Here is a 25,859-nt window from a genome sequence, read left to right as displayed (position 1 = left end):
GAGAATTGAAAGGACAATGCCTAAAAAACAGCCTTACGAAGGCATACAACTTCAGCCACAGTCGCATTCGAAGTCGTAAACAGACTGAAAATCACTGCCTTCAAGATCGCCCCTGATGAGTCACGAAAAACGGCACCTTCACCTCCCATTTGGGTATAGGAAGAAAAAGAGGCGTCCACATTACATCTAATCATATTTGGAAGCGAAGGCATCCATCGAGAAAGGGGAGGAGAGGAGGAAGGCGGGAAAACCTAAATCCTTTCCCGTGGCAAAAACAACGGCGATGACAGAGATACCTCAAACTCCTAGAAAAAGGCCCCCAACAGTCCTACCACCCGGTGAGCATCCCAAATCTCCCCAGAAAAGTTTTTTTAATCCAATGGTAGAACCTCCCTATCCTCTAAAAGTTGTGAAAGAAATAAATAATATTTTGAATTGTGACAATTGTTGTCAGGGAGTTGGACAGGGCAAAGGCAAGACCAAAGCCAGACTGGATTTCAAGATCGCTGGAAGTCTCATATAGTGAGATTTTTATCTCTGTCAGTTTTGAAGTTAAGGAGAGTATTATTTTTCTATAATAATTATTCACCGCCTAGTTTTGCAAATAAGCAAGTAATTGACATCCGTATTCTAGGTGGACTCCGTGTTTCGTACACGTAGTATCCACACACACACACACAAACACATATATATCTTTTATTAATTTTCTAAAAACTAAAAATAAAATAATAGTTCTCTTGAACAAAACTACTCTAAGCTGAAAAGTGAGAAAATGGCCACTACATTTCACATATGTTTTCTTCTTCCATACATCCATACATTATTACCATACGTTTCGCGTTAAAAAAAAAATAATAAAAAGATGTATAGAAATAAAAATAAAAAATAAAAATAAAAAATAAAAGAGAAGTTACACACATGCACCGGGGCATACCTTAGGAGGCTCGCAAGAAAAAAAAAAACATAGGCCACTAACCCAAGAGATCACAAATAAAACCACAGGCAAACAAAGCACTAGAACAGTTAATACTACGGGATGCATGCAACGTCTATTCTATTTTTCTTTTTTTTTTTCCCCCCAAACAGGTTCAAAATTTTCCTTTCGAGAAATTTGTTTTTATTAAGGAACAAACACACTGGAATATTACTTCAATTTTCTACCATCAGTTATAAAATTATTAACTTAAAAATTCTGTCAATTCAATATGAATTTTTTTAGCTTTGTCAAACAAGGGAAGATAAAGATGGTGGAAAGTTCAAGGAAACATAAAGAGCAACCTGCTAAATTTATGAAAAATGCAGTATTCCAAGAGAACAAATTGATTATATACATGCATAAGGTGTATCTTATATACCAGAACACACACGAACACACATAAAATATACAAACATAATCGGCACCAAAGGACTGTAGCTAGTAGTACTACTTTCTGACCTTAAAGTGATAGTACAGCTGGGGTATTTATCACACGGTATATCATTTTATTCCAAGGAACAAGACTAGAGAAGCAATTAGATATAATAACATTCAAAATGATAATGCAGGCCAATTGCAAGAGCTTAAGATTGTATCTTCAAGGAAAAGACGGGCTGAAAGATTTCTGTATGTAGCTTCAGAATCATTTCCACCTCAATACCATCAATAATTAACAGCTTGCCTGTTCAAAATGATAAAACACCTTTTTAAATTATGAGAAAAGATAATAAAATAAAAAATAAAAACAACAGTAAAACAATAACAAGAACAGAACAAAAACAAAAAACAAATTTGACAAACTCAATATTAATTACCTGCAAGAAGTATTCAAAAGCTCTTTTGACAACATGAGATCACTTTGTAGCAAGAAGATTCGGCAAATTTTGGCCAATTGATAACCCTCAATCACCTAATTCTGCACCAGCCTCCCAACTCCCATTTCAGCAAAAGCGCCCACATGTTTTTGCTGAGACAGCCATAGGGTCCTGATCGCATTGCAGATACGCTAGTCGCACAAGAATCCATACGCATCATGTTATCAACCACACAATGTCATTTACAGGTATTAATCCCATCACCGAATACACATTTTCATACTAGACTGAACAGCATTGAGTAATCCCCAGTTCTCCTTACCAGAAGCAAATAATAAAGACAATTATGACTTGCCATATCAAAAAGTGCAAATGTTATTCACAGCGACTAAACAACGTGAAACACAATTGACCAATAGAAGATGTCTCTTATTATTGTCTATTGGCAACTTTTAAAAAAAATAAATTTATCTGCAACTAAATAGAAAAACATACCCCAAAAAATAATTGGACAAAATTAAGACTAATTAATTAGCATGGACAAAAAATAAAGGTTCAGATGCTGGAGATACAAAACTGCTTAATGTACACTTTTCCCAAGGCATAATACATACAAAGCGTGTTCCTCATATAGGTTTATCTCAGAAGACCAGGGAGAAAATTTACTATCCACTATGTACGTAAAGAAATTAATGGCTTGATTTATATGGAAGGAGAAAAACTAAAAGAAAATTGTTGAGGCAAGATTTTATGTATCTTGTTTTTATGTCATCTTCCGCAATATCAAATGATCTTCGAGTTTTCTGGGCAGCCACCAGTTTTCACAGACGCAGTTCTCATATAATGGATTCAACTCAGCTTAACATTCCTCGATAGGAATCTGCAAAAAAATTTATTCTCAAGAGCAAAAAATATCCAGAGAATATTGAAGGCCGAAGCGGCAACATACCACTAGGGGATAACGAACTCGTTTTTCACTCCAATGCACTGGCTCTCATCCATTAGGGGAGGAAAACTACTTGATTCCTGTTGAGAAGCCTTGTCTCGGGGGAAAACCAGTCTGTCGCACCTTATAAGGTTTCTCATTACTGAAATTTCTGTTGTTAGATGGTCCCGATCCAAGAATTCCCATTGAGTTTGGGTCAGGTATACGGGCACCATTATTCGTAGGTCTTTGATATGAGGGATCAACATGGGAATGAGGATCAGCTTCAGCTCTTCTCCTTCGCTTCCATGCTTCAAATTTTCCTGTATCATAACCCCTGTGAACTAATACTGATGTCTCTAAGGAGGTCTCATTTTTGCAACCTCTTGGAAGCACTCCTGCCTCCTCCTTCTCCTGTTTAAGCTTTGAATAAATCTGTTGAAGCCTCTCCCCAGACATATTTGAAAAGGTCGAGACGTAATTCCACAAACGTGTAGTCATCCCTGTAAAAAAACAACAACCTTTTCATCCTAGTATACTTCACACAGCTTTGAGTTTGATACATTATTCACACATCTAAAGGTCAGCGGAATTCACAAAAAAAAATAAAAAGAAAAAAGAAAAAAAGAAAAGAAAGAAAGAAAAAAGAGCAATGTTAAGAACATATTCGAAACAACATTATTCATATGAAAACACACACACACACACACAATTACCAACAAACATATGCATACATGCATGCCTGTGCATATTAAAATGCAGCAGCAGAACATTATGGAAACATGGCAAGCAAACACACAATTAACAATGCAACATGTACGTGCACGGAAGAGAGAGAGAGAGTCGCGAAAATAGAAAAATCACAATGATATGGAGAAAGACATACGTTCTTGCTTATATGGTTCCTCCTCGTGTTCTAGAACAATTTGGTCAATCTTTCGTCCGAGAAGCTGTAAATAATTTCTAATTTTGGAAAGAACCTGAAAAAATCAATAGTTGAAGGAAACAACTTAGTACAACATCAAGTAAGACTACAAGAAAACAGGAAACAAAGTGCTAAGATAAACCTTTTCTTTGGGGAGATCAGCACTGGTAGTCTGCAACCTGTGAAGACGTCTGAGTGTTTTTTCCTCACCAACCATGACATCTTCACACCATTCCATCCATTTCACTTCTTTGAACTGCTCATACACTTCTTCAGTATCTGACATTTCACCTTCTTCTTTAACTAAAGGGTCAACTCTCTGGGGTTTAGGAGCTCTCGCCTTGTTCATTTGGAAATTAAGTTTAGGAGAACCTGGTTTCCCTTGCTTGCCCTTGCTGCGAGACATTGGGATGTTCAAAAGATTTTCCTTCTGTTTCTTAGAAGCCTTGCGGCCCACTTTCGCATTTGAAGTGCTCCCACCTATGGCCACAAGTTCCTGTAACAAGTAGGCAGCAATTTACATAAGTTTCAGTCATGGATTCATAGTCTCTAGCTCCCATTTTTTTGTTTTATTGGATGAGGTCAATCCAGATAGAGATGTTGATCCTTGAAAGGATTGCAGAGTCAAAAAATAGCAAAAGCTCTTTACCAAATCCCAACATTCCTCGAAAAGAATACATTGAAAGCCATATGGACATGGGGTCACAGTTATCAAGGTCAAAAGAATCTTTCTTGTTTTATTACAAAGGATCTTTCAGACCATTATATCTTCCACCTTCCAAATGCAAATCAACCCTAGCTGTTTATTACAAGTCTCTCTCTCTCTCTCTTAGCCTTCAAGACTGAAGCAAGAAAGTTCTAATTTTCTGCCCTTTCGTCTCAACTCATAAGCCTAAAAAGCAACTATGTTGTCCCATACTTCACAGACTTAAATCACTTTACATTTGGATTTTTATTGCAACTGATTATTTCCTCATTCCCTAGCCAAAATTTCCTTTAAATAACACTATTTACTACAGTTACATGATCATCTGCCCTTAGCAACTATAGTTCCTCAAATTTCCAACCTCTCAAATGAAATTGTGTTCCAGATTTGAACAAAGGTCTTGGCACAGAAACACTTATGGTTGGTTTTGACACAGTTTTATTAAAGAATTATCATACAAGCACATTTGGAAATTTGAAAGATATGACCCATGTGATACAACTTCATTTCAATTTTAAGGTAGGATGGTCCAATGTAGGTCTCAGCAATTGATACATAATTGGAAAACATGCCATCACGTGTAGATCTTAGCAGTTAATACATAATTGGAAAACAAGTCATCACAGTTGAAAACAGGGGCGGGTCACAAATTGAATTTTCATGTACATTTCCAACTAAAGGATGCACTCTCTGAGATAGCCATTAACAAGCGATCCTATATAATTGACATAAAACCAACCCATCCTTCTGTCATCCCAAACAACACCACCATCAACCCCCCCCCCCCCCCCCCCCCCCCCCAAGAAATAAATAAAAAAATAAAATGGCTTTATTATCCCAACTCTTAACCAACAAAGCAAGACATGAAGAAGTCTATGTCCATCAGTCCTATCTTTGCAACTAGAACGGTTGCAGGCCATAAAGCCTAGCCATCATGCAGAACAGTTTCTTGATGAATGTTATTGGTTTATTTTCAAATTTAACTATCCCTGAGAAAATACAGTAGGAACTCATAAAAGTCTGACTATTTTTTTTCTTGCAACCCCGCATATCATCTGAATGTTCCATTGGCACGTAAATGTTTCTCTCAAGTACTTTTAATTCATGAAAACCCAATAAATCAATAGGCTTAATTTCTCCATAGATAGTAACCAAATTCATTAGATTCCCGATTCGACTATCCAATCTAACGACAAGCAGTACCGGGTATTTTCTGTTTAGATAGTAATGGGTCACTCCTACAGCACGTCCTTGTACATGCTATTGCTTTAGGTTTACATACAACTATATTGATCTTAGTAAAAGGTGCTTTAAGTTCCACTGCCAATACTTTTGCAATAGGCAAAGCAGTGTTTAAGAAGCGGTTTTATAAATTACTTTAAGTTCTAAACAGAAGTTTCCCGCTAAGCTTAGGAAAATAACCAACCATAAAACCCAAAGTGTGCTTGGAATGCAAGTATGTAAATCATATTGTTGGGGGAGGGAAGGAAGATGAGAAAACTTAAAATGTGAATATGCAACTCTCTAGCATAAGCAAATTATAATACAAATTATACCAACCATTTCTAAAAGTTGAGAAGCCCTGTCATTCAAGTTAGGTGCCCGTGGTAGAAAGGTTTCATGATGTTGAAGTTCCACCGGAGCAATTTTCTTTGTTAAACCAAGTCTCTCATCCAATCTTATCTTTTCCCAATTGCCAAATCCATGGTAGTGGATTCCCAGAAGCAACTTCGCATCATCCTCTAATAAACAATAATAACAGGGAAATATATAATGTTTCCATGCGCACCAAGAAAAAGTGTATAATTTTTTAAATGAATAGAAAATACAAAGAGAAGGGAGTAAAACTTACTCTGGTTCCACCCACAACCTTTGGACCAAGTTGCAGGTTTCAGGTACATCAATGCTCGAAATTGTGAGATCGGATCATCATAGCGACTAATACGCTTTGCTAGGAGTTGAAGTTCTTCAACGCGGCTCAGTAGGTCATTAGCCCTTACAGGGACACCAAAAAAATCCAATAGAGGCCCCTAAAGGCAATAATGACAATATCCAAATGTTAGCATATGAAGGCTCCATGGTGGACACAACAGACAGAAGCCATAATAATCACACTAAAACAAAAAAATTCCCTCATTACAAGTGATTTGAAACACAACCTTTGGATCTAAATTTCTTCCTTTAACTGCTTCTCTACAACCATCAATCAAAGCATCAAAAAGCTCAATCTGTGCTTCTGTTGGAGCAGTTTCAACAGCCCCACCAACCTCTGCAGCAACTAAGCCAATTTGGCTCTGATTCCCAAACTTCTTAACCTAAATTTAAGGATACCAGAGAAAATATTATACAGAAGAGATGCTATGAAAAAATAAAAAATAAATAAAAAATAAAAAATTATAGAAAGATTGCATGACATGGTTCTAAGTGTAGCCAACTTTTTGTCACAACAACAAGACTTGAAACTTAAAAGAGATGACAACAATTAAAACAAGAAAACTCAAAACCATTAGTCCCAAACTCTGGCCATATTTATTAGCATTCATTGAAAACTAGGTTTGTTCACATCACATTGCAACTTAAGGGTACCACAAGGAGGATTGAAAGAGATGATTTGTTAAGAAACTGCCAAGTGTGTGTGTGTGTGTGTGTGTGTGTGTATTTTTCCATGCACTCATGACATGATTTCAAATGTGCAAAATTTATTACAAGAAGAAAAAGAAACAACTCCATCATAAACAGAACTTTTAAATATATCAAACTATACCGTGACGATAACACAACACGGTAAAAATTGTATTATTCAAGCTAGGCTTGTCAAACAATTGAGCTTTGGACCTAAGCTGAAGTTTGCTTTGGTCTAATTGGTGAGAATTTTTGAAGGGCTTCTTTAAAAGTTGAAGTCAGAGCTTTTTAGGAATGGTGAGGTTCATTGAAGCCTAATAGCCAAGATAACCAAAAGAAAATATATGGTAAAAGAAAGAATGTTAAGTAGAATTGATAAAGAATGAGACATGACCCATACATGTGAGTTGCACATTACTCTCACCTATACTTGGAAAAGGAGAAGGGAAAGATAGATTTTAGTGTTCTCATATTTATTTTAGGAATTATGAAAATTAAGAGTAGTTTCTTATTTTTGGCATTTGCATACTTTGGCAGTATTTCCTTTTAATTACTCCCTCTGTCCCAAAATACATAAGTAAGGCCTTATGTATTAGGGAAAATATACTAGAGCATCTCCTCACTAAAAGAACATAGAAATTTTTATAATGCAAGTTTACAGTTACGAATACCAAATATATGTGTGTTATACAATAGAAACTAAAGAAGTCCTTCTCTGTACCCTGATCTTAGTATTTGTCGCCCATTTGCAGGCTAAGATGGGGTGATATTGAAGCTAGCGGTCCTGCAAACGTCCGCAGAACCACCAAAAGCTGGCATGGATGGGATGTCTTCCCTTGAGGGCGAGATCCAGATTATGGAGGGGGGTCATTGTGTATCGGTACAGGGAGGGAGATGGAGGGTGGACGACTAGGGAGGTGAGATCTCTAGCGGGTGTGGGCATTTGGAAGCTAATTCGGAAGAGTTCGGATGAGTTTTCCAAACGCGTCCGGTTCAGAGTCCGGAGTGGGAGACACGTTAGCTTTTGGGAGGATTGCTAATGCAGGGACTTTGTTCTGGCCTGTCGGTTTCCTCCGATTTTCAGGATTTCTATGGGCAGATGTGCTCGGGTTGCTTACTATTATCGGCTTAATAACGAGCGGATAACACATGCAGTTTCATAGAGAGTTTCATATGGAGGTCACTGAATTCTTATGGAGGCCGCTGAATTCTTATCTTTGCTCTACGGCAAGTTGCTGAAGGGTGTGGTTATGGATGAGATGGTGTGGGTGGGAACCCCGAGAGGGGTTTTTGAGGTTAGGTCATTCAAACGGAGACCCCAAGTCCCACCTTCCCTTGGAATGCAATTTAGAGGACGAAAGCCCCTTCGAATGTGGCTTTTTTTACTTGGTATGCTACCATTGGACAATCTCAGAAGGAGAAGACGGTTTGTGGTGAACTGGTGTTGTATGTGTAAGAAGACGGGGGAATCAGTGAATCACCTTCTTCTTCATTGTCCTCATGTTTAGTCTATGTTCTTGGTTGCGTTTGGCATGTTTTGTTTGAGTGTTCCACGGTAGATATGATAGAGGCTTGAAGAGGGTGTATAGTGGAGAGCCGACCCATAGATACTTAGAGGGCTACTCCCCTGGGTTTACGGTGGCGCTTGTGTAGCAAGAGATATAGGTGATCCTTCGATGGAGAGAAAAGTCCTATTTTTTTTTATTTTCTTGTTAATGGGCATAATTGTAAATCTTTACGACATCTTTCCGATTTTGTGGAGAGCTTGAAATTATAGTGTTTCCTTTGGTGCCTTGTGTTTTCTTTTGGGAGTTCTCCCCTATTAAATGCCTCTCTTTTTTTTTTTTTTTTTTTTGATAAATAATATTGTATATAATGAAGCATCGAAAAGGGGAACGTATCCCTCAAAAGCTACACAAAGCCCGAATAGGGCCTCTAATCTCTCAAAGAGTAAAAAGTCAACTATTTCATCCAATGATTAACAATTTCTCTAGAACTCAACAAAAAAGAGAAATAATAATGGAGAACTTCAGCACACCAATAGAAATCTCCTTCCCTTCAAAGGATCTCCTATTTCTTTCAAGCCATAACACCACTAGACGCAATGACCCACCAGAAATCACGAACTTGGGCCCCCACCATACAACCTCTCCAAACCTCAATCAATCCTTTAGAAGATCTGGGCATAACCCACCGAACCCCAAAAAATTCCTAACATCAAAGCCCAGCAATCCCCAGCCAATAGATGATGTAAAAAGAGATGATTAACCATTTCCTCGTCTCTTACACGTACAACAGCAACTGGCCACAACTTGTCTCCTTTTAAGATTATCCTGGGTCAAGATCTTCCCCAACACAAATGTCCAAACAAAAAAAAACCACCTTGGGGGGGGGGGGGGGGGGGGGGGGGGGCCTTAAAACGCCAAATAATCGTCCACGGGAATGCATCTCCTGAACAATCCGTAAGACATCTAAAGAATGACCGAACCGAAAAATGAACCTTCGAAGAGGGGACCCACGCCATAGAGTCGAGGGCGCCACTCACAAACTCTTGGCGATACAGCAACTCCAGAAAAATAACAACTTCCTCTATATCCCAATCCTGAAAATGTCTGGAAAAACGTGTTCTTCCACTATCAAGACGATAGCAGTCTGGTGTGTCTGTCTGTGGCAATCCTGAAGAGTGTGGGAAAGGAGGGAGCAAGAGACCGCTCCCCACACCAGACATCCTCCCAAAACCAAATTATACTACCATATTTGACTCGGAATTTAATATATAATTAGAAAATTCATCTCATCCCTTTCTGATGAATTTCCACACACCAACACCACTAGGACTTCTCACCTCAGGCGAACACCAACCACCTCTGTCCTCCCCAAATCTACTCACAATCACCATCCTCCACAATTTGTGCTCCATCCCAAACCTCCATAACCACTTCCCCAAAAGCGCCTTATTAAAAGGAACCAGCTTTCTAATACCCAAACCACCCTTCCTAATCAAACAACACACTTGCTCCCAATTAACCAAACGATATTTGACGTCCTCCCCCTTCCCTCCCCAAAGAAAGTTCCGTTGTAATCTCTCTATCGAGTCTATCCTTTCGAGACATACTGCTTTTTCCAACCCACCAACCATATCTCAAACCTCTCGACCACAGGATCCAAATTTCCCACTCTCCTCACGGTGCCCCGAGAGAAAGCCCCCAGGAAGAGATAGGGAAGGAGCCAATGAATCTTACTCATCAAAAAATAAAAATAAAAATAAAAAATAAAAAAAAAATGTACTAGTCGTGAATAACAAAGTGAAAGCAAAGATAACAAATATCAAGCATCTCGTGTCCCCTTCCTAATTTTACCCACTACTCTGTTACACTTTAAGTCTTCAACAGCTCAAAAATTGGAGCAAATGCAAAACAAATCCAGTAGGCAGGGGAGACGAGAGAAATTCCAAATTCCAAGTATGAATTACCACTTTTTAAATTGAGCATAGTGCATAAGACTATAATTGGCAGAAATCTGGACATCATATCTTTGAGGTCTTAGAATACATGATCTAAGGTAATAGAATGAAGCACCACAACAATTTAGAAAGCTAATATTGTGAATAACTCGTTCTAACATACCCCCATTACAAATTATAGAAAATAATAAGGGTCAATATCTTATAAGATGAATAATCCAATCTTGTTTTACATGGACTCTTCAAAAGTAGTGAAATACCTACGTCGGACACATATATCTAGGACAATGGTATGGGATATCTGTCTGACATTTTTGGTTGGACACGTATTTAAAAAGCATATCCAATCACTCAATTTTATAATATTATTACTTTAAAATGAGTTAAATGCCTACATTGAACACTATGTTACATAAAAACATTACTTTACTCTAGAAAATAAAATAAAATACAATAATTAAATAAAATAAATATTTAGTAGTGTCCATGTGTCCTTCTGTTTGGAGAGCAATACATGAGAATATATATATATATATAATGCATGATACCTACGATAAATACTTTCTTAGCATTTACTATAATTATTCCAAAGGAACAATAATTTTTTAAAATGAAAAATATATATAAATAATTTGCTTTCTCAAGCCTCCTTTTGTTAGGACATTCATTGGTTGGTACATAAATTACATAACTGGAGTTTATAACTCAAACAACATGTCTTTAGTGTGTTGTCCTGGGTATATGAACTTAAGTTTAAGAGAGTCATGGTAGACGTAGCTTGAAACTACAAGTACAAAGTGGTGATTGGAAGCTGGGAAAGGAAGTTGCTTGGAAACTCATGCTGTAGTTCCTCAGAGAACTTAGGTTCTAGGTGGAAATTTTAGTTAGATACTTGAAAAAAAGGTAGGATTGATTTTTTAAAAAAATATTAGAACAAGTTAGACATGTGAAGAACAAAAAATTAATAAAGATTTGAATTGGAAAAGTTGCAAATATTACTAAGCGTGCAAGGAAGTTGCCCTTGTTCAACTCTGATTTTGCACGAGTAAAACTTGGTCCAGTAAATTAGAAAAAAATAAAAATAATAAATTGGTCCAGTAATATCTGCATTGGTCCAACTTTGTACTTTAACTGGTCCAACATACTCCAGTGACCTCTGAACCAGTACAAAAGGACAGTTCAACTGGATCAATTGTTAAGCAGCAAGTTATTGACCAATTCTAAAAGTATTAACCAGTATAAACCTGGACCTGTACAAAGACTTTCCAACCGGAACATTTTAAAAGACCAACCATACAACTGTTGACAGAAACAATTCAACTCATCAAACTTGTCTGGCGGACAAACTGTGGGTTTCCCAATTCAAATGAAACTTAACAAGAATAATTCAACTAGGACTCGTACAGTATACATTACATATATATGATTCCTAGACGAAAGAAGATAGAGAAAAACTGATATTCACGTTCTTGAGAGAGAAGAAAAATCAGGGGCAGTTTAACAACTTTCTTCGTATCACTTCACTCTTATGCTTTAGATGATCATATAGTTAGGGAATTAGATTGTCCATCAGCTTTCTACTATGTGCGATCTTCACCTAAAGCATGGAATTGTGTTTGAAGTATCAATAAAGCTTGTGCATCAGCCACATATCAGTCTTCGTTTTGGAGAACGGAAAGCATACTCATGAAATTTATTGTTACTCTATGATGTAGCAGACCACTAGAGGAGAAGTGGGTCGCCCAGGAGGTGATTTGCAATAATGTTTAAGAAGCGGGCTCGTGATTCAGAAGGGAGTGGAGTATGGACTTGCTGTTGTAACGTTGAAACTTGGAGGGGTGAAGCACTAGCAAGGGATTTTTTTATAGTCTGATCACTCGTAAGAGAAGTACTACTCTTTTTCTTCATAGGGGATTTGAGTTCTCTAGAATAGGTCCCATTATTACTGTTTTGAAGTGTATGTTTGATTGTGCAATTTTTTGGATTGTTTAATTGTCAAAACCAACCAAAATGTAATCTAAATACTATCCAACCTATTCACCACCACTCCTCTAGGTCTATCTAAATATAATTCAGAAAAACTCAAAACCTTCTGCTACACAGCTCCCACCTTACCCGCACGCTATTTCCATATTTAAGGATGACCATTGAAGCTTGTCACTGTAGGCAAAATCTTTCAGTAACTCGAAAGATGCAAGTTAAAGTTTGAAAGCTAAATGACGAGGTGATACATCACGAGATGCATACTGTTAAAACAAAAATAAACCATACTGTACAATTTGTTGCCAAAGTCGGGTATTTGATTCTTTTTTTCTATTTTCAAATATAAATTGGATTATATTTTTAAAGCAAAGCTCTCTTTAGCTTAAAAAGATTCAAGCCAGCAGGATGATGAACCAGCCATAGGTCAGATGAATGAAGCAGAATAATTGCTATTTCTAAAATGTGTTGGATTTAGCTTGAAACTAAACAGCAAAATTGCTTTCCCAAGCCACTATTATTGCCAAAAAACTACAGCTCTTGTTACAATTTGTAATAATTTAGCAAGATTATCATTCTACATATATAGAAGTATAACATCAAGTTGCATTTTTATATTTATGTCCAACCGCGTGACCCAGAAGTAGAAACGACGACCAGACATCCCACCCGCTTGAGCAAAATGATACCCAGGTCAGTCTGCTATGCGGATGTATCCGTGATGAAGGATAGGATCACCTACTTTTGTGGGTTTTTAGCGCCTTTCCCTTTAGTAAAAAGATACATACATACATATATATATTATTGAACTTGCTGAATAGGTAAATGAGCCTAACACATCCCTTATATCCTTTTTCACAATGAGAATTGAGAACATTTATATATAACAAAGATTCAAATTTTAATAGTTCACCTAAAAAATATATATGTATATATACATAGATAGATAGAGAGAGAGAGAGAGAGATGGGGAGTGGAATGATTCAACAAGAAATTGGGGCAAAGGCATGGAAACTCATAACATTAGTGAAACCAAATAAAGATTGATCTTCTATGCAATCTATATACGCGTCGCATAAGCCTGCATGTTAACAAAGGCTATCATAATGCATGAAATCAAATGAAATGCAAACGAGACAGGACACTTACTGCACGGAAAAAGCGTGAAGCGTCTCTTTTTGACAAGTTCCCATATGACCATCTTCTTACTTGAGCAGCAGCTCCATCAATTGCTGGCACTGAATAGCCTGAATAATCTGCTTTGCGGCGCTTCTGGACTCTCTCCTGAGAATCAACTCCCTTCTTTTTCCTTTTATTAATTCTCTCAGATTGGTTAGCCTCTGCATAACTCTTGATGTTTCTTGCAGCTCGGGGAGCTAAAGCTTCCTAAAGAGGGAAGAACGTAATAAACATGCAGACGCCAAAAGTTCTTAAAAAGTAGAATTAATATGGGAAAAGAAAATCATAATAGAGGGAATGTAGTTACATGAATTTCATAGTCAAACTCTATTACAATCTAGTTCATGCATTTCATAATTGAACTCTGTTAAAATATTAGGTACATACTTCAGCTTGGGCTACAGCGTCAGGTTTTATCCAGCGACTCCAAAAACTTCCGTCGTCTTCAGCACTACCGAAATTGGCAACCTAACATAGTGACAAAAGAAGAAAGGAAGACAGCTCATATAAAAGATTTAGAGAGACCTATGCATAACGCAGGAGCATAAAAAAATAAAATAAAAATAAAAATAAAAATAAAAGGTAAAGGGAAAAAATAACAACAAGAATCACCCCAAAATAGTTAAGATGTTATATATTTACCTTAAAAGCACTCAACAATTCATTCCCTTCCTCTCCCTCAGGTACCTTCTCCTCAACCTTCTCTGCTCTTTCAAGAATTTCATCAATATCCATACTTAAAAGCCTCTTCTTACTTTCTTCATCATTTTTGTCTTCCTTGAAAAGTTCCTCTGCCCCAAACCTCAAGATAGCTGATAACTCATTCTGTAATCATGAAAAGCAAATTTTAGAGGACAAAAGCTGCTTTTTAATATCAAAACTAAAATATAACGACGACAGAATTAATTGAAAAAAATAAATGTTCAATTCTAAGGAAAATGTTAAATTTTATACGAAAAATACTTTTTTCATATCAAAATAACACAACAATATAATTAATCCTTAAAAAAATTTGTTGACGACAATTACAAAGATGATGAATTTCATTTACAAAATGGACCAAACCAATAGCTTTAATATTCAAACAGATTCTGAGGTCCAATTACCTAAAAAAATTGCAGATAATTACATAATTATTTTACTTAACATCCTTACCTTGTCGAAGGAACTTCCTTTTTTTGCTTCTTTCTTCTCCAATCTACCCTCAGCATTTAGTTTTTGAATCACCAAATGGTCAAGAACCTATCAAGGACACATGAGAACATAAGAAAAACCATACATATATTCAGCATGGATGCATACATACAAATCCATCAGGCCAATGAATGCGTGCAAATAGCTAAATATACACAAGTACCATATAAAAATGTGCAATTAGTCTAAGATGTAGCGATGCACTTTTAGAAAATGAATATAAATAGACATATATATGGTGATGTTAGAAGACGCCTATCCAGCATGCACATATGTGCATCTCTCTACCAACACAGGTCGATGCACACAATTTAAAAGTGAATGAAATGAAAATTCATATAAAGAGCAACACCATTCAAAAGCATCTGAAGAAAGAGAAAGAGGAAGATAGCTAATAATTATCATACCATCTTCTTCTTAGCACGCTCCAAGATATCTTCCTCAACGCTCTTGCTTGTAACAAATCGATAGATGTTGACAACTTCTTGCTGCCCAATCCTATGAGCTCTGCTCATTGCCTATAACAAAGACATATTATATATATATATATATATCAAAGAAATAAGAACTAAATCACATTTACCAAAAATAAATAAATAAAAATTAAATCTGCAATTGAAAAATAATAATTAAATAATTGTGCAAAAGAAGAAAAAAGGAATCACATTGTCTCAAACCTGCAGGTCATTTTGTGGATTCCAGTCAGAATCAAATATAATCACAGTGTCTGCTGTTGCAAGATTGATGCCTAAGCCACCAGCACGAGTTGAAAGAAGGAAACAGAAATCATCACTACCAGGTGCATTAAAATGTTCCATGGCCTGGTGGCGCATTTCAGCCTTAGTACTACCATCAAGCCTTTGAAATTGGAACCCTCTAATTGACAAATATTCTGCCAATATATCCAACATTCTAACCATCTGCATTAAAATATTATTCAGAGGATGTCAGTGTCACCTTTGCCCACAAAACTCCAATCTTACCCCCGCTCTCATCCATAAAAATATGCCAAAGCAATCATTAAGACGTGTTTTTATTTCATACAAAATAAATAAACATAAAATAGCAAATAATATTTTATGAGGCCCAAGTTGTATAACATAGAGAAAAAATTCCTAAAGGGGGAACAAGGGAACAGACTCAGAACTCTCCTAGATTTCCCCAAAAGGAAAGGACAAAAAACATGCAAGTAAGTCACATAATAACCTAGTGTAATACTCTTCATGCTTTAAACTAAATTTATATAAAATTTGAAAATAAAAACCAATTTTTTTCAAACATGCTGAGCAGAGCAAAGCCAAATCTAATACAAATACAAACTGAGGTATGCTTGAGTAAGGTATTTTTCGCTTATTATAGGTTTTACAAAAATGTTGATTGGGCTGAACAAGTTAAATCCAAATGGAAGCTTTATCCCAAGTAACAAAACTGTGCCCTAATACTTCAATGCTCCGCTCAACTGTATTTGTTTTTCATAGTTCATCTTTATGAACACTTGTCTTATCAGCAAGAGAGGATACTGGCTATAAGAAAATTTAAGAGTTAACCATTGTTGTCGGCTTGGTACAATTTCTATCCAACCATGTATGTTATATTTAAGCTAGCTTCCAAGGTGCAATTTCAGTAAAATGGCTTCAAAACGAACCTGAGAAAAAATCAACACACGATGATTTGTCTCATGCAATCTAACGAGCAGTTTATCAAGTATAACTAGTTTCCCACTGCTTAAAATTATTCGCTCCAGTTTACTGCTACCAGTAATGTCTGCATCCCCACCATATCCATGGTCTGCACTTTCGAATAAAAATGGATGATTGCAACATTTCTTCAACTCTACCACAATATTTAGAAGTGAGACCTGCAAATTTGGCAGTACAGCTGTGTCAAAATCTGTAAATTTTCAGATTGAAGAAATCCATTATTTATCAGAAGTGACGTGCAATTAGCAATTATTGCCAGCATGAATTCACAGAGTTATTCAAGATAGAGCAAACTAAAGTGAAACATCATACAAGAATGTCTGGATTACAATAATAATGATATTGATTATGAAAAGTATATACCAATGACAGAGAAAGGCATCATCGGACTACATCAAAGGGCTGGATAAAAAATATTCATGCCTCAAACACTCAAAAGCACATTGAACTTAGACACTGACCTGATTCCCACGGACTCCTTTATTTAAGTCCTGAAAGTTGCGTTCCAAAATCCATTTATAATACCTAGATGAAATTTAACAGTAACAGGCATGACTAAAATGAACATAACCTGAAGTAGTCCAGAACAACAAAATTATGAAGAGCACATACTGTTTCTGAAGCGGGGACATCTCAACCCTAAGTATACGTTCGATCTTTGGAGGTAGGGACTTCTCAACATCCTTGATAACTCTTCGAAGAATGTGAGGCCTCAGTTCCATATGAAGATTAGCAAGCTAATCAAAAAAACAAATTCATTCAGTTTTAAAGTAGACAAACCAATAACTTATCAAACCAAACCAAGATACATTGAGTAAAAAGCAATGTGCAGAAGTGAGGGAAGTGTAGATGCCATTTATTGTACCTCAATTTCATTAAATGAACTAAGATTCTTGTAATTCTGAACAAACTCATCCTTGCTCCTGAACTTATCAGGATCAAGAAAATGAAGCAGAGCCCTGTTGTTAGAAAGAAGAAAAAGTAAATTTTCAACAGTGAAAAGGTTGAAAATCGCAGCACATCTATAGGTACTATCAGATGAGTTCTAACATGCAGCAAATGCTTGCAATTGTTACGTTTGTAAGGTGTATGAATGAATTCATTTAGCGAACTAATTGTTTTATATATTCGGAAGCAGAAGGAAAGATGTATACACAAAAATTACTGGCTTACAAATAGTTAAAAACAATTAGCCACACCAAAGTGAGCATTTCTTGAGAATCAAGAAGCATATAAAAATTCTTAAAGATCAAAACATCATAAAATTAATAGCAATACACACATATAAGTATAAATAAGCAACTATGGTGAAAATACTGCATAAACTCATTTGATGAAATACGTGGAAGCAGCGCTACGTCATCAAATGCTCAATTTTTCATGTAGAAGAATAAACTAAAATAAAATATATATATATATATATATGGCTTCTCACTAGATGGTATTATCAAATTAGGCAGCATAACCATATAGACACCTGTTTTGTCTATCTAATATATCTATATAATATATATATTTAAGGGCGGGCTTTGGCGTAATGGTAAGGTTGCTCCATTGTGACCTAGAGGTCACGGGTTCGAGACAAGGAAACAGCCTCTCTACATGAGGAGGTAAGGCTGCATACATCTAATCCTCCCCAGACACCACGGGAGCCTCGTTCACTGGGTTTGCCCATTTATATTATTTTTTAATTATGCTGGCAATGCCTTTGTCAATATGCAGGTACCATTCTCTAAAAAATTTATTAATAAAAAAGAAAAAGGAAAAACTTAATAACTTGAATAGACAAAATTGAGTGTGCAGACATGCAATGTTAATAACAAAATCTAACAATTACCATAGTTCTTCAACACTGTTTTGCAACGGAGTACCAGTGATGAGCAACTTGTTTTTCGTGCTAAATTCCTGTGAACACAAACACAGGTTCCAAAACTGACTGCCCATAAAAGAAACACTAAATTAACCTGAAACTAGTCGTAGCAGCGGAAATTTCAGCATACCAAAAGTGTTGTATATAGTGAAGCCTCACTGTTCTTTAGTCTATGGGCTTCATCTACCATAAGATAGTTCCACTTGATTTTGGAGAGCACTGACTTATCCTTCAACAATACCTCATATGTAGTCAAAAGAGCATCAAATTTCATACCCCTTCCTGTTTTTTTGTTAGTGTTAAATTCATACTGCTGACAAACCTGCAACAGAAAGAAAGTTACGAAATTATAATTAAACTTCTAAAATGATGAAAATATCTTAAATAAGATTCAATTAAATTACAAAAGTACTGATTGAGCATTCCCTAGTTGCAACACAAATATGTACTATATGACATCAAGATGCAAAACGGGCCCTCATATAATGACACACTATCAAACGAACAGATCATCTTTCCCCTATAGTGACATGGAAAACTTTTTTACCCGATAATCTTATGGTGACAAGAATTACAGAATGCGAAGTTGATTAGAGCAATTATGTGCACAAATCCATCAGAAAGAAAGCCCTTTACTCGGTGTCTTTATGGGGCACCATTCCCTTATTCCACTAGCCATAACAACTTGGGGTTTCACTAAAGTGCGTTAGGGTCAAACATTTTTTAAAACTTGGCCAGCTCAACTCAGACTAAACATAAATTACTGTTGTTTTGGTCGTAGTTTGTCCTGGGTTTTAAAATCCCCATTTTCAACTTTCCACTCTCATTTTTTAGAATCTTAAGACCAAAATAGAGAAAAAAAACCAAACCCCCACATCCCTACCTAAAAATAGAGCCTTTGTCAACCATTCCATTTTTCTTCGTTCCACTTTTGTTACCCGTATTATTATACTCTTATATGTTGCGGCTTGCTGACATGATTCTGTTCTTTGTTTAAGTTTTATATCCCAAGGAATCTCCTATTGGGATGCTTAAGTTTTCCATCCTCAGTTCTTTGTTTTGTTGGGCTCATGGGAGAAATTGTAAATCTATGAGAGAGTGGATTTTTTTTTTTTTTTCCTTCTTTTTTTTTTTTTTTTTTTGATATTTTGAGAGTTTAAGGGCCCTATTTGGTCCTTGTGTAACTTCTTGGGATGCGCTCAAGCAGTGAGCGCTTTGTGATAATACATTACTTTTCAAAAAAAATAAAAAAATGATTCTGACTAGTGATGACTCAAATGGCGTTAATCTCTTGAAGTCATAGTTGTACCAACAGTTTGAGAAGAAGGATCTCGGTTCTCTCCGCCACCTTGGCATTGAAGTAGCTTATTCTCCTTGAGGATATCTTCTTTCTTTGTCCAAGTACGCAATAGATGTTATTCACAAAGCCCAAGGTGTCCCCATGGCTGATCCTACAATGTAGTGAGTTATAGTTGGCAGTTTAGTGTATCCAACTGTTACACAGAGTGACCTCATCTATGCAGTTCATGTTGTCAGTTAGTTTCTATTTGTAGCTACTACTGTTCACTGGGTTGTCGTTCTCCATGTTTTGCTATCTTCGGGGATGCTAGTTTCTATTTGCAGCTACTACTGTTCACTGGGTTGGGCTTCTCCATATTTTGCCATCTTTGGGGTAATTCCTCTACATCTGCTTTTAAAGCTCTGAGCCTTTTCTGTTGCTTAATGTGCTGGGGATTCCACCTATACAAGTCCACTATTGGCTTTTGTGTCTTTCTAGGAGATTCCTATTTCCTAGAAAAGCAAGAAGCAACCAGTTGTGGCTCACTTTTCTACTGAAGCCAAGTATTGTGCCATGGCTGCTACTACAGCAAAGATAATTTGGCTGCGGTGGTTGCTTGCGGATTTGGGTGTCACTTTTTCTGATCCCACCCCAATTAATCATGATAAAGAAAGTGAAACTCAGATTGCACACAACCGTCTTTCATCAGCATACCAAACACATTGAGATTGATTACCACTTCATGCCATCATCTTCAACTTGGCATTAATTCTTTACCGTTTGTTTCTTCTACTGTGCAGTTGGCTGACTCCTTCACAAAATTTACACCATTATGCGTTTTTGTTTCAATGCTTCTCACTATCACATAAAGAGTTTGACTTGGGGTGTTGGACAGTGATATTTTCTATTTTCTTATGATCTTATATTAAAGGGTAGAGTAGTTTATTACTTTATTCTTCTCTTTCTTATTTACAAAGATTATCCGTTTTGATCGTGTTTCTTAGGCTCTTTTTGTTTAGACATACTCCCTCTGTCCCATATTATTACTCCCTCTTTCTTTTTTGGGATGTCGCAAATTAGTTGCCCTGAAAAGTCAAAGAAAAATAAATGCTATTTTTTTATAATTATCCTCTTTAAGTTTTCAAAAATCTCTAAACTTGGTAATATAAATATTTAAACTCGAAAGGACAACTTCGAAATTTTAAAAGGGGCAATGCGTTAATTGCATATCCCCTTAAAAAGTAATAATACCAAAAAAGGACAACTAAGATGGGACGGGGGAAGTAAAATATTATTTGAATGTTTTCAAATAAAACGATTTTATGCCATAAAAAAATAGCCAAAAATGACTAATGGATAAAATTTTTGTAAATCATTTTACAAATTGAATCTCGACATTACCCAACTACCCGAGCATCAAAACAGAGAAGGTAAGAGAGCTTCAACGAATATGATTGCTACCAGAAACGATTTTCTGTTGCCCAAAAAACCGCCATCCAAATCGAACTCTGTTATTTATAACCATCGTCTGGTTATTGAAGGTGAGGTAGGTTTGGATTTCCCTTTTTAGGACTAGAAAAAATGATAGACAAGAAGAAGATTAGAGAGAGAAGAAGCTGAAGTTAGATTGTGTTTTGCCTAGATCGATAGAGGTGGGAGGAGTGGTATTGTTGTGATTTGTGTTCTCTCGCTTCAAAGAAAGCCCTGATTAACATTTTATATCTAAATGACTCAAGGGTTCAGATTGGACGAACATAGATCAAATGTGTTTTTATTAGGTATTGAGAAATATAATATATACATATAGTTTCTTTTTTGAACATATTTTCAGTATTTATGCCAAACACCGGAAAATATTTGTTAAAAAATGCTTCACCTATTTTACGTCAAAACAAACGGACCATTAGTGTTCAAAACTTACTTTAAAACTAATAAACCTCAGTTCCAAGAAATCATATCTTCTACCAAGACATTCACCCAGTAACCCAGCAGATAAAGTATATTACATATACCAAAGAAAGTGAAAGCCAAATCCTTCATTGAAGTAGAAATGGTTTGGAAAGGAAAGCAAGAATGCTTATCAAGCATCTAGCTGTCGTGTTAGCTCTACTGAATCTAATGATCGAGGCTTTTTCACAACTTGACTCCTTGCCTCTACTGTAGGTGTGCTTCCTAGCCTAGGAGAAGGCTCTCAACAGTACCTCTATAGCTGGATTGATCAGGTGTTGTGCAATCCTCAATTTTGAATCTTTCCTTTCACATCTTGCACATGTCTCGAACCTCTCCCTTTGACTGCCCCGTCATTGGCAAGCCGACTGCTCTACCACTAAGCTACTGAGTGTTAGGATTTGTATATGCCCTACAAAGCCAATGAATGTAAAATGACATTTATTTAATAAAATCTTGTTTATTTATCTTCATATAATATTGATGATACTGTATTGGGAAGATAAAGGAGTTTTGATCTTGGTTGTCCATTATGATAGGATAAATTCATGTGCACAGGAGGTAAAGGAACGTGCACGGGAGATATGAATTCATTGGTATTCGTAATTATAAATATTCGTACTCTAAGGAATAGAACTGGACATTCTATTCCTTGAGTATAACCGTTGGTTTCCAACTTGATAGAAATATTGAGTAGAGTGACTTATCACATTCCGTTTTAATTCATCAACACAATAGGAATGTGTTATCACAACACAATAGGAATGTGTTATCACAACACCTAGGCAAGTCCCAATGCAAGTATGGCAACCATGAGAATGGACTGCCGCAAAAGTAAGCCTAACCTAAAGATCCATGTAATTACAAGTAGCAAAATTAATTTTGAGCCATAAAAACTTTTATTCCATTAGAGGAAATAATACGTTTAATAAGAAGGAAAAGAAGAAATCACTAGACGTTTTGGATGAAAAACATTCAAACAAGGCACAGTCAAAGAAATCTTAAATATGACTCGTCTAATAGCAGATTCAGCTCCAGAAAATATATGTGATAAGCACATGAAAGCTTATAAATGAGATGATTAAACATGTTCAGATTCACTGAACATCAGCTGGAAACAAAGAAAAGCTTCTTATGAGATTATTTAAAACGCTAAAAAAAGGCAGTTTTGGAGCAAAAGTGAAGATGTGGTCCATTAGTGGCACGTTTGGCTCTGTTTAACATAAACACAGAGACACAAGCACACACACTGTTGGTGAGAATAAGCAGGTACATTACATATAGGTTCCATGTCTACCTGGTTCTCCTCATCTTTTACAAGTACATACTGATCCTTTAGCTCCTATATGTAGAAAATAAGAATTACCAGCACTAAATCAAAATCATAGTGCCAGTAAACCTTTTTAATAGTATTGTACTTTTTTTTTCCTTTCGCATCTAGGATCAAACACACACAAGAGAGGAAGCATGGAAAAAGCCTAGCGAAGTGCTTAGCACCTGGTTGCCTAAAACCTATAGCCTAGCTTTGATGAAATACCTAATTATGTAGATGTTTCATAAACACTACTGTAAAACCAAAAAATATCACAGGCCATTCAAGTTGAAACTTGCTTGGCCAAATCACTACAAGCTATACCGTATTTACTAATCAATGCTAATTAGATATACTTTTCTTTCTTAAAAACGTTTAGATTTGTAGAAGAACATCAAATGAAAGGGAATCAATCTTCAGCACAGAATGCAGCTAAATTCGATTATCAAAACAACCAAACCCAATTTCCAAAGAAGTACAAACAGTGAAAAAAAAAAAAAAAGGTCTCAATTTATAACATCAACCTATAACTTCAACATAAATCAAACATAACTACAACCATTATATGTTAATCAGTACATGCACCACAAAGTATGACTAACCTCTCTGCTTGCACGAGTTCCAACATACACAATAACATTCATGTTAGGAAGCCACTTTTTGAATTCCTTGGCCCAATTTGACAAAGTTGATAATGGTACAACAACAAGAAATGGCCCATGAATCTGTTGAGAGTTCTGTAGGAAGAATAAAATGAATGAATCATTAAAAAAGAGGCAAAGATTGCATGTTTATAATCATAGCAGACCAGAAACTGTAAAACTAAACAAGTACCTGTAAAAAACCAAGCATAGAAACTGACTGAACCGTTTTACCAAGACCCATTTCATCTGCTAATATGACATTTGTATCATTTCTCCAACTGTTCTATGAAAAAGATGATAATTAATACAAGTTTGTAGCTCAAACTTATTTAAGGTCCAAATTTTCAAGTAAAAAGTACCAAGATCCAAAGAAAAGAGGCACTATCATACCTGTTAACAAGAAAATTCAAGCCCTCAAGCTGATAGTCCCTAAGTTTTCCGCCTATCAACCATTCAGGTTGCTCATCAAGCTTCCTCAGACTTGCTAAACAGCAATAATATTTAAAGTCAAATTAAAACATATGAATTTGAAGTAAATCACATGAATTTAATAAATAAGACAAGCAAAACAGCAACAAAATGCTGAAATTGAAAAAGAAAAACAGAATGGTATGGTGAATACATTGAGTTGTATATTGTTAAATGATCAAGTCTTCTAATATAACAAACTTTCAAAGGCCCCTCTTAAGGTGGCCTTTCTGTTTGGACGGCAATCCTTGGGTGGATTCTGACTTTAGATTACCTCAGAAGAAGAAGACAGGTGATGATTAAATGTTGCTGTACGTGTTTGAGAGATGAGGAGACGGTTGATCATCTTCTTCTGCATTGTCCCGTGGCCTGGGATTGTTGGAGTCTTCTGCTGGGTCTGTTCCGGATGCAGTGGGTTATGCCTCGTTCCTCGAGAGGCTTCATGGAGGCTTGGAGAGGATGTACAGTGGATGCCCAAGCTAGTGACTTTTGGAGGGTGGCACACTTAAGCTTATGGTGGTGTTTATGGCTTGAACGGAATAGGAGATCCTTTGAGGGTGAGGAGACTCCTATTGGAGCGTCAAAGTTCTCTATTCTTAATTCTATTTTTTGTTGGGTGTTTGGGAGGAATTGTAAATCTATGGCGGAGATACTTTATTTTTTGGACTCGTTGAGAGTTTAGGGGCCCTATTTGGCCTTGTGTAGCTTTTTAGGGATCTGATCCCTGTTTGATGGCTTTCTATTACCTTTTACTTATCAAAAAAAAAAGAAACAAACTAACTTTCAAAAAGTAAAGGCAATTGTAAATCTTAATAATTTTCAAACTAATGATCTAGTAGTTAAGAGAATACTACATATACCTAAAAATATCCCAAACAAGTGGCCCATACCTCCATTAAGAAACATGAATCTATCAATAGAAATGAGAATACAAGAAGAATGACAAGGAGTCCTTTGGAACTGGATATAGAACTAAGATAACAATAACGCTAAATTCTTCAAGAGTACTGCCACCTACTTAGAAAATCTGCAATTCAATGACCTTTAGGATCCTGAAGCAAGGCCAATTTTGACTACAATCTGGGTATCACGAACAGAAATGCTACCTCTGCCAGCCCTAAAATAACACAATAACACAATTGGAGAGGATACAATGTTTTATTGTGCTACCATGCTTCCATTTCCTTTCTAGGACCTGTTAGCAAAACCAGAATCCAAGCTTGATAGCAAACTCCATCCAAGAAGGCAAAGATATATATACATTTCACCTCTGCCATCCCTAAAATACCACCATAACGCAATTGGACAGGAAATAATGTTTAGTGTGCTACCGTGCTTCCATTTCCTTTCTAGATGCTAAAAAGATATCCTTTCCTCATAACACTGGTATTGCCCATGATTCCGAGATGACTGAAATCTCAAAAACAGAAAATGTCTAAAAAAGCTGCTTTTAGCTATGTATGGGGTGGGGTGCATAAGGAAATATCTTCCAAATTGGTTTTAAAGAGAACTTCGAATCACCTCTGTAATTTATCAATTCCATGACATTTTTTATTTATCTACAAAAGCAATCCTGCCTAGTGCCAACCACATAAAGCTTAAACAAGTCCCATCATGCACTTATCAAACAGAAAATGAAAAAATAAACCCTATCATGCACTTATCACAAAAATAAATAAATAAACCCTATCATGCACCTTTTTTTATATATATATAAATAAAGAGTTTATTAGAGAGCGTTCAAACAGGGAACGCATCCCGAAAGTTGTACAAAGAAAGGTCCTAGGGACCCAAGGAACCCAAAAAATTCATGATTTCATCTAAAAATGTACAATTTCTCCCCGTCACCCAACT

The 25,859-nt window shown here is 36.2% G+C and overlaps 1 protein-coding gene across 4 annotated transcripts in view; it reads right to left on the bottom strand.

Annotated features, from left to right (window-relative positions):
* Positions 1-2,150: 2,150 nt before the first annotated feature.
* Positions 2,151-25,859, bottom strand: part of LOC132268233 (protein CHROMATIN REMODELING 5) — a 54,499-nt gene continuing 30,790 nt past the window's right edge. For 3 of the 4 annotated variants that reach the window (XM_059769047.1, XM_059769048.1, XM_059769049.1), the window contains 21 exons: positions 23,928-24,021; positions 23,728-23,815; positions 23,496-23,630; positions 18,486-18,677; positions 18,323-18,390; positions 17,351-17,444; positions 17,098-17,222; positions 16,947-17,010; positions 16,431-16,643; positions 15,463-15,705; positions 15,193-15,303; positions 14,747-14,833; positions 14,234-14,416; positions 13,979-14,059; positions 13,562-13,798; positions 6,507-6,662; positions 6,200-6,377; positions 5,908-6,089; positions 3,784-4,137; positions 3,603-3,696; positions 2,151-3,219 (listed from right to left, as the gene is read on the bottom strand). In XM_059769047.1, coding sequence (XP_059625030.1) covers positions 2,807-3,219; positions 3,603-3,696; positions 3,784-4,137; positions 5,908-6,089; positions 6,200-6,377; positions 6,507-6,662; positions 13,562-13,798; positions 13,979-14,059; positions 14,234-14,416; positions 14,747-14,833; positions 15,193-15,303; positions 15,463-15,705; positions 16,431-16,643; positions 16,947-17,010; positions 17,098-17,222; positions 17,351-17,444; positions 18,323-18,390; positions 18,486-18,677; positions 23,496-23,630; positions 23,728-23,815; positions 23,928-24,021 — 3,392 coding nt within the window. In that variant the 3' untranslated portion in view covers positions 2,151-2,806. The remainder of the gene's footprint in view (positions 3,220-3,602; positions 3,697-3,783; positions 4,138-5,907; positions 6,090-6,199; positions 6,378-6,506; positions 6,663-13,561; positions 13,799-13,978; positions 14,060-14,233; positions 14,417-14,746; positions 14,834-15,192; positions 15,304-15,462; positions 15,706-16,430; positions 16,644-16,946; positions 17,011-17,097; positions 17,223-17,350; positions 17,445-18,322; positions 18,391-18,485; positions 18,678-23,495; positions 23,631-23,727; positions 23,816-23,927; positions 24,022-25,859) is intronic. The other variant, XR_009469258.1, reaches the window with a different exon arrangement.

This window comes from Cornus florida, unplaced genomic scaffold (genome assembly GCF_030987335.1).
Source record: "Cornus florida cultivar Cherokee Brave unplaced genomic scaffold, ASM3098733v1 CherokeeBrave_3.0.0_Hap2_Chr08, whole genome shotgun sequence".
NCBI lineage: Eukaryota > Viridiplantae > Streptophyta > Magnoliopsida > Cornales > Cornaceae > Cornus > Cornus florida.
Note: the sequence above shows the minus strand (reverse complement) of the source record. Positions and strands in the feature narration are given on the sequence as shown.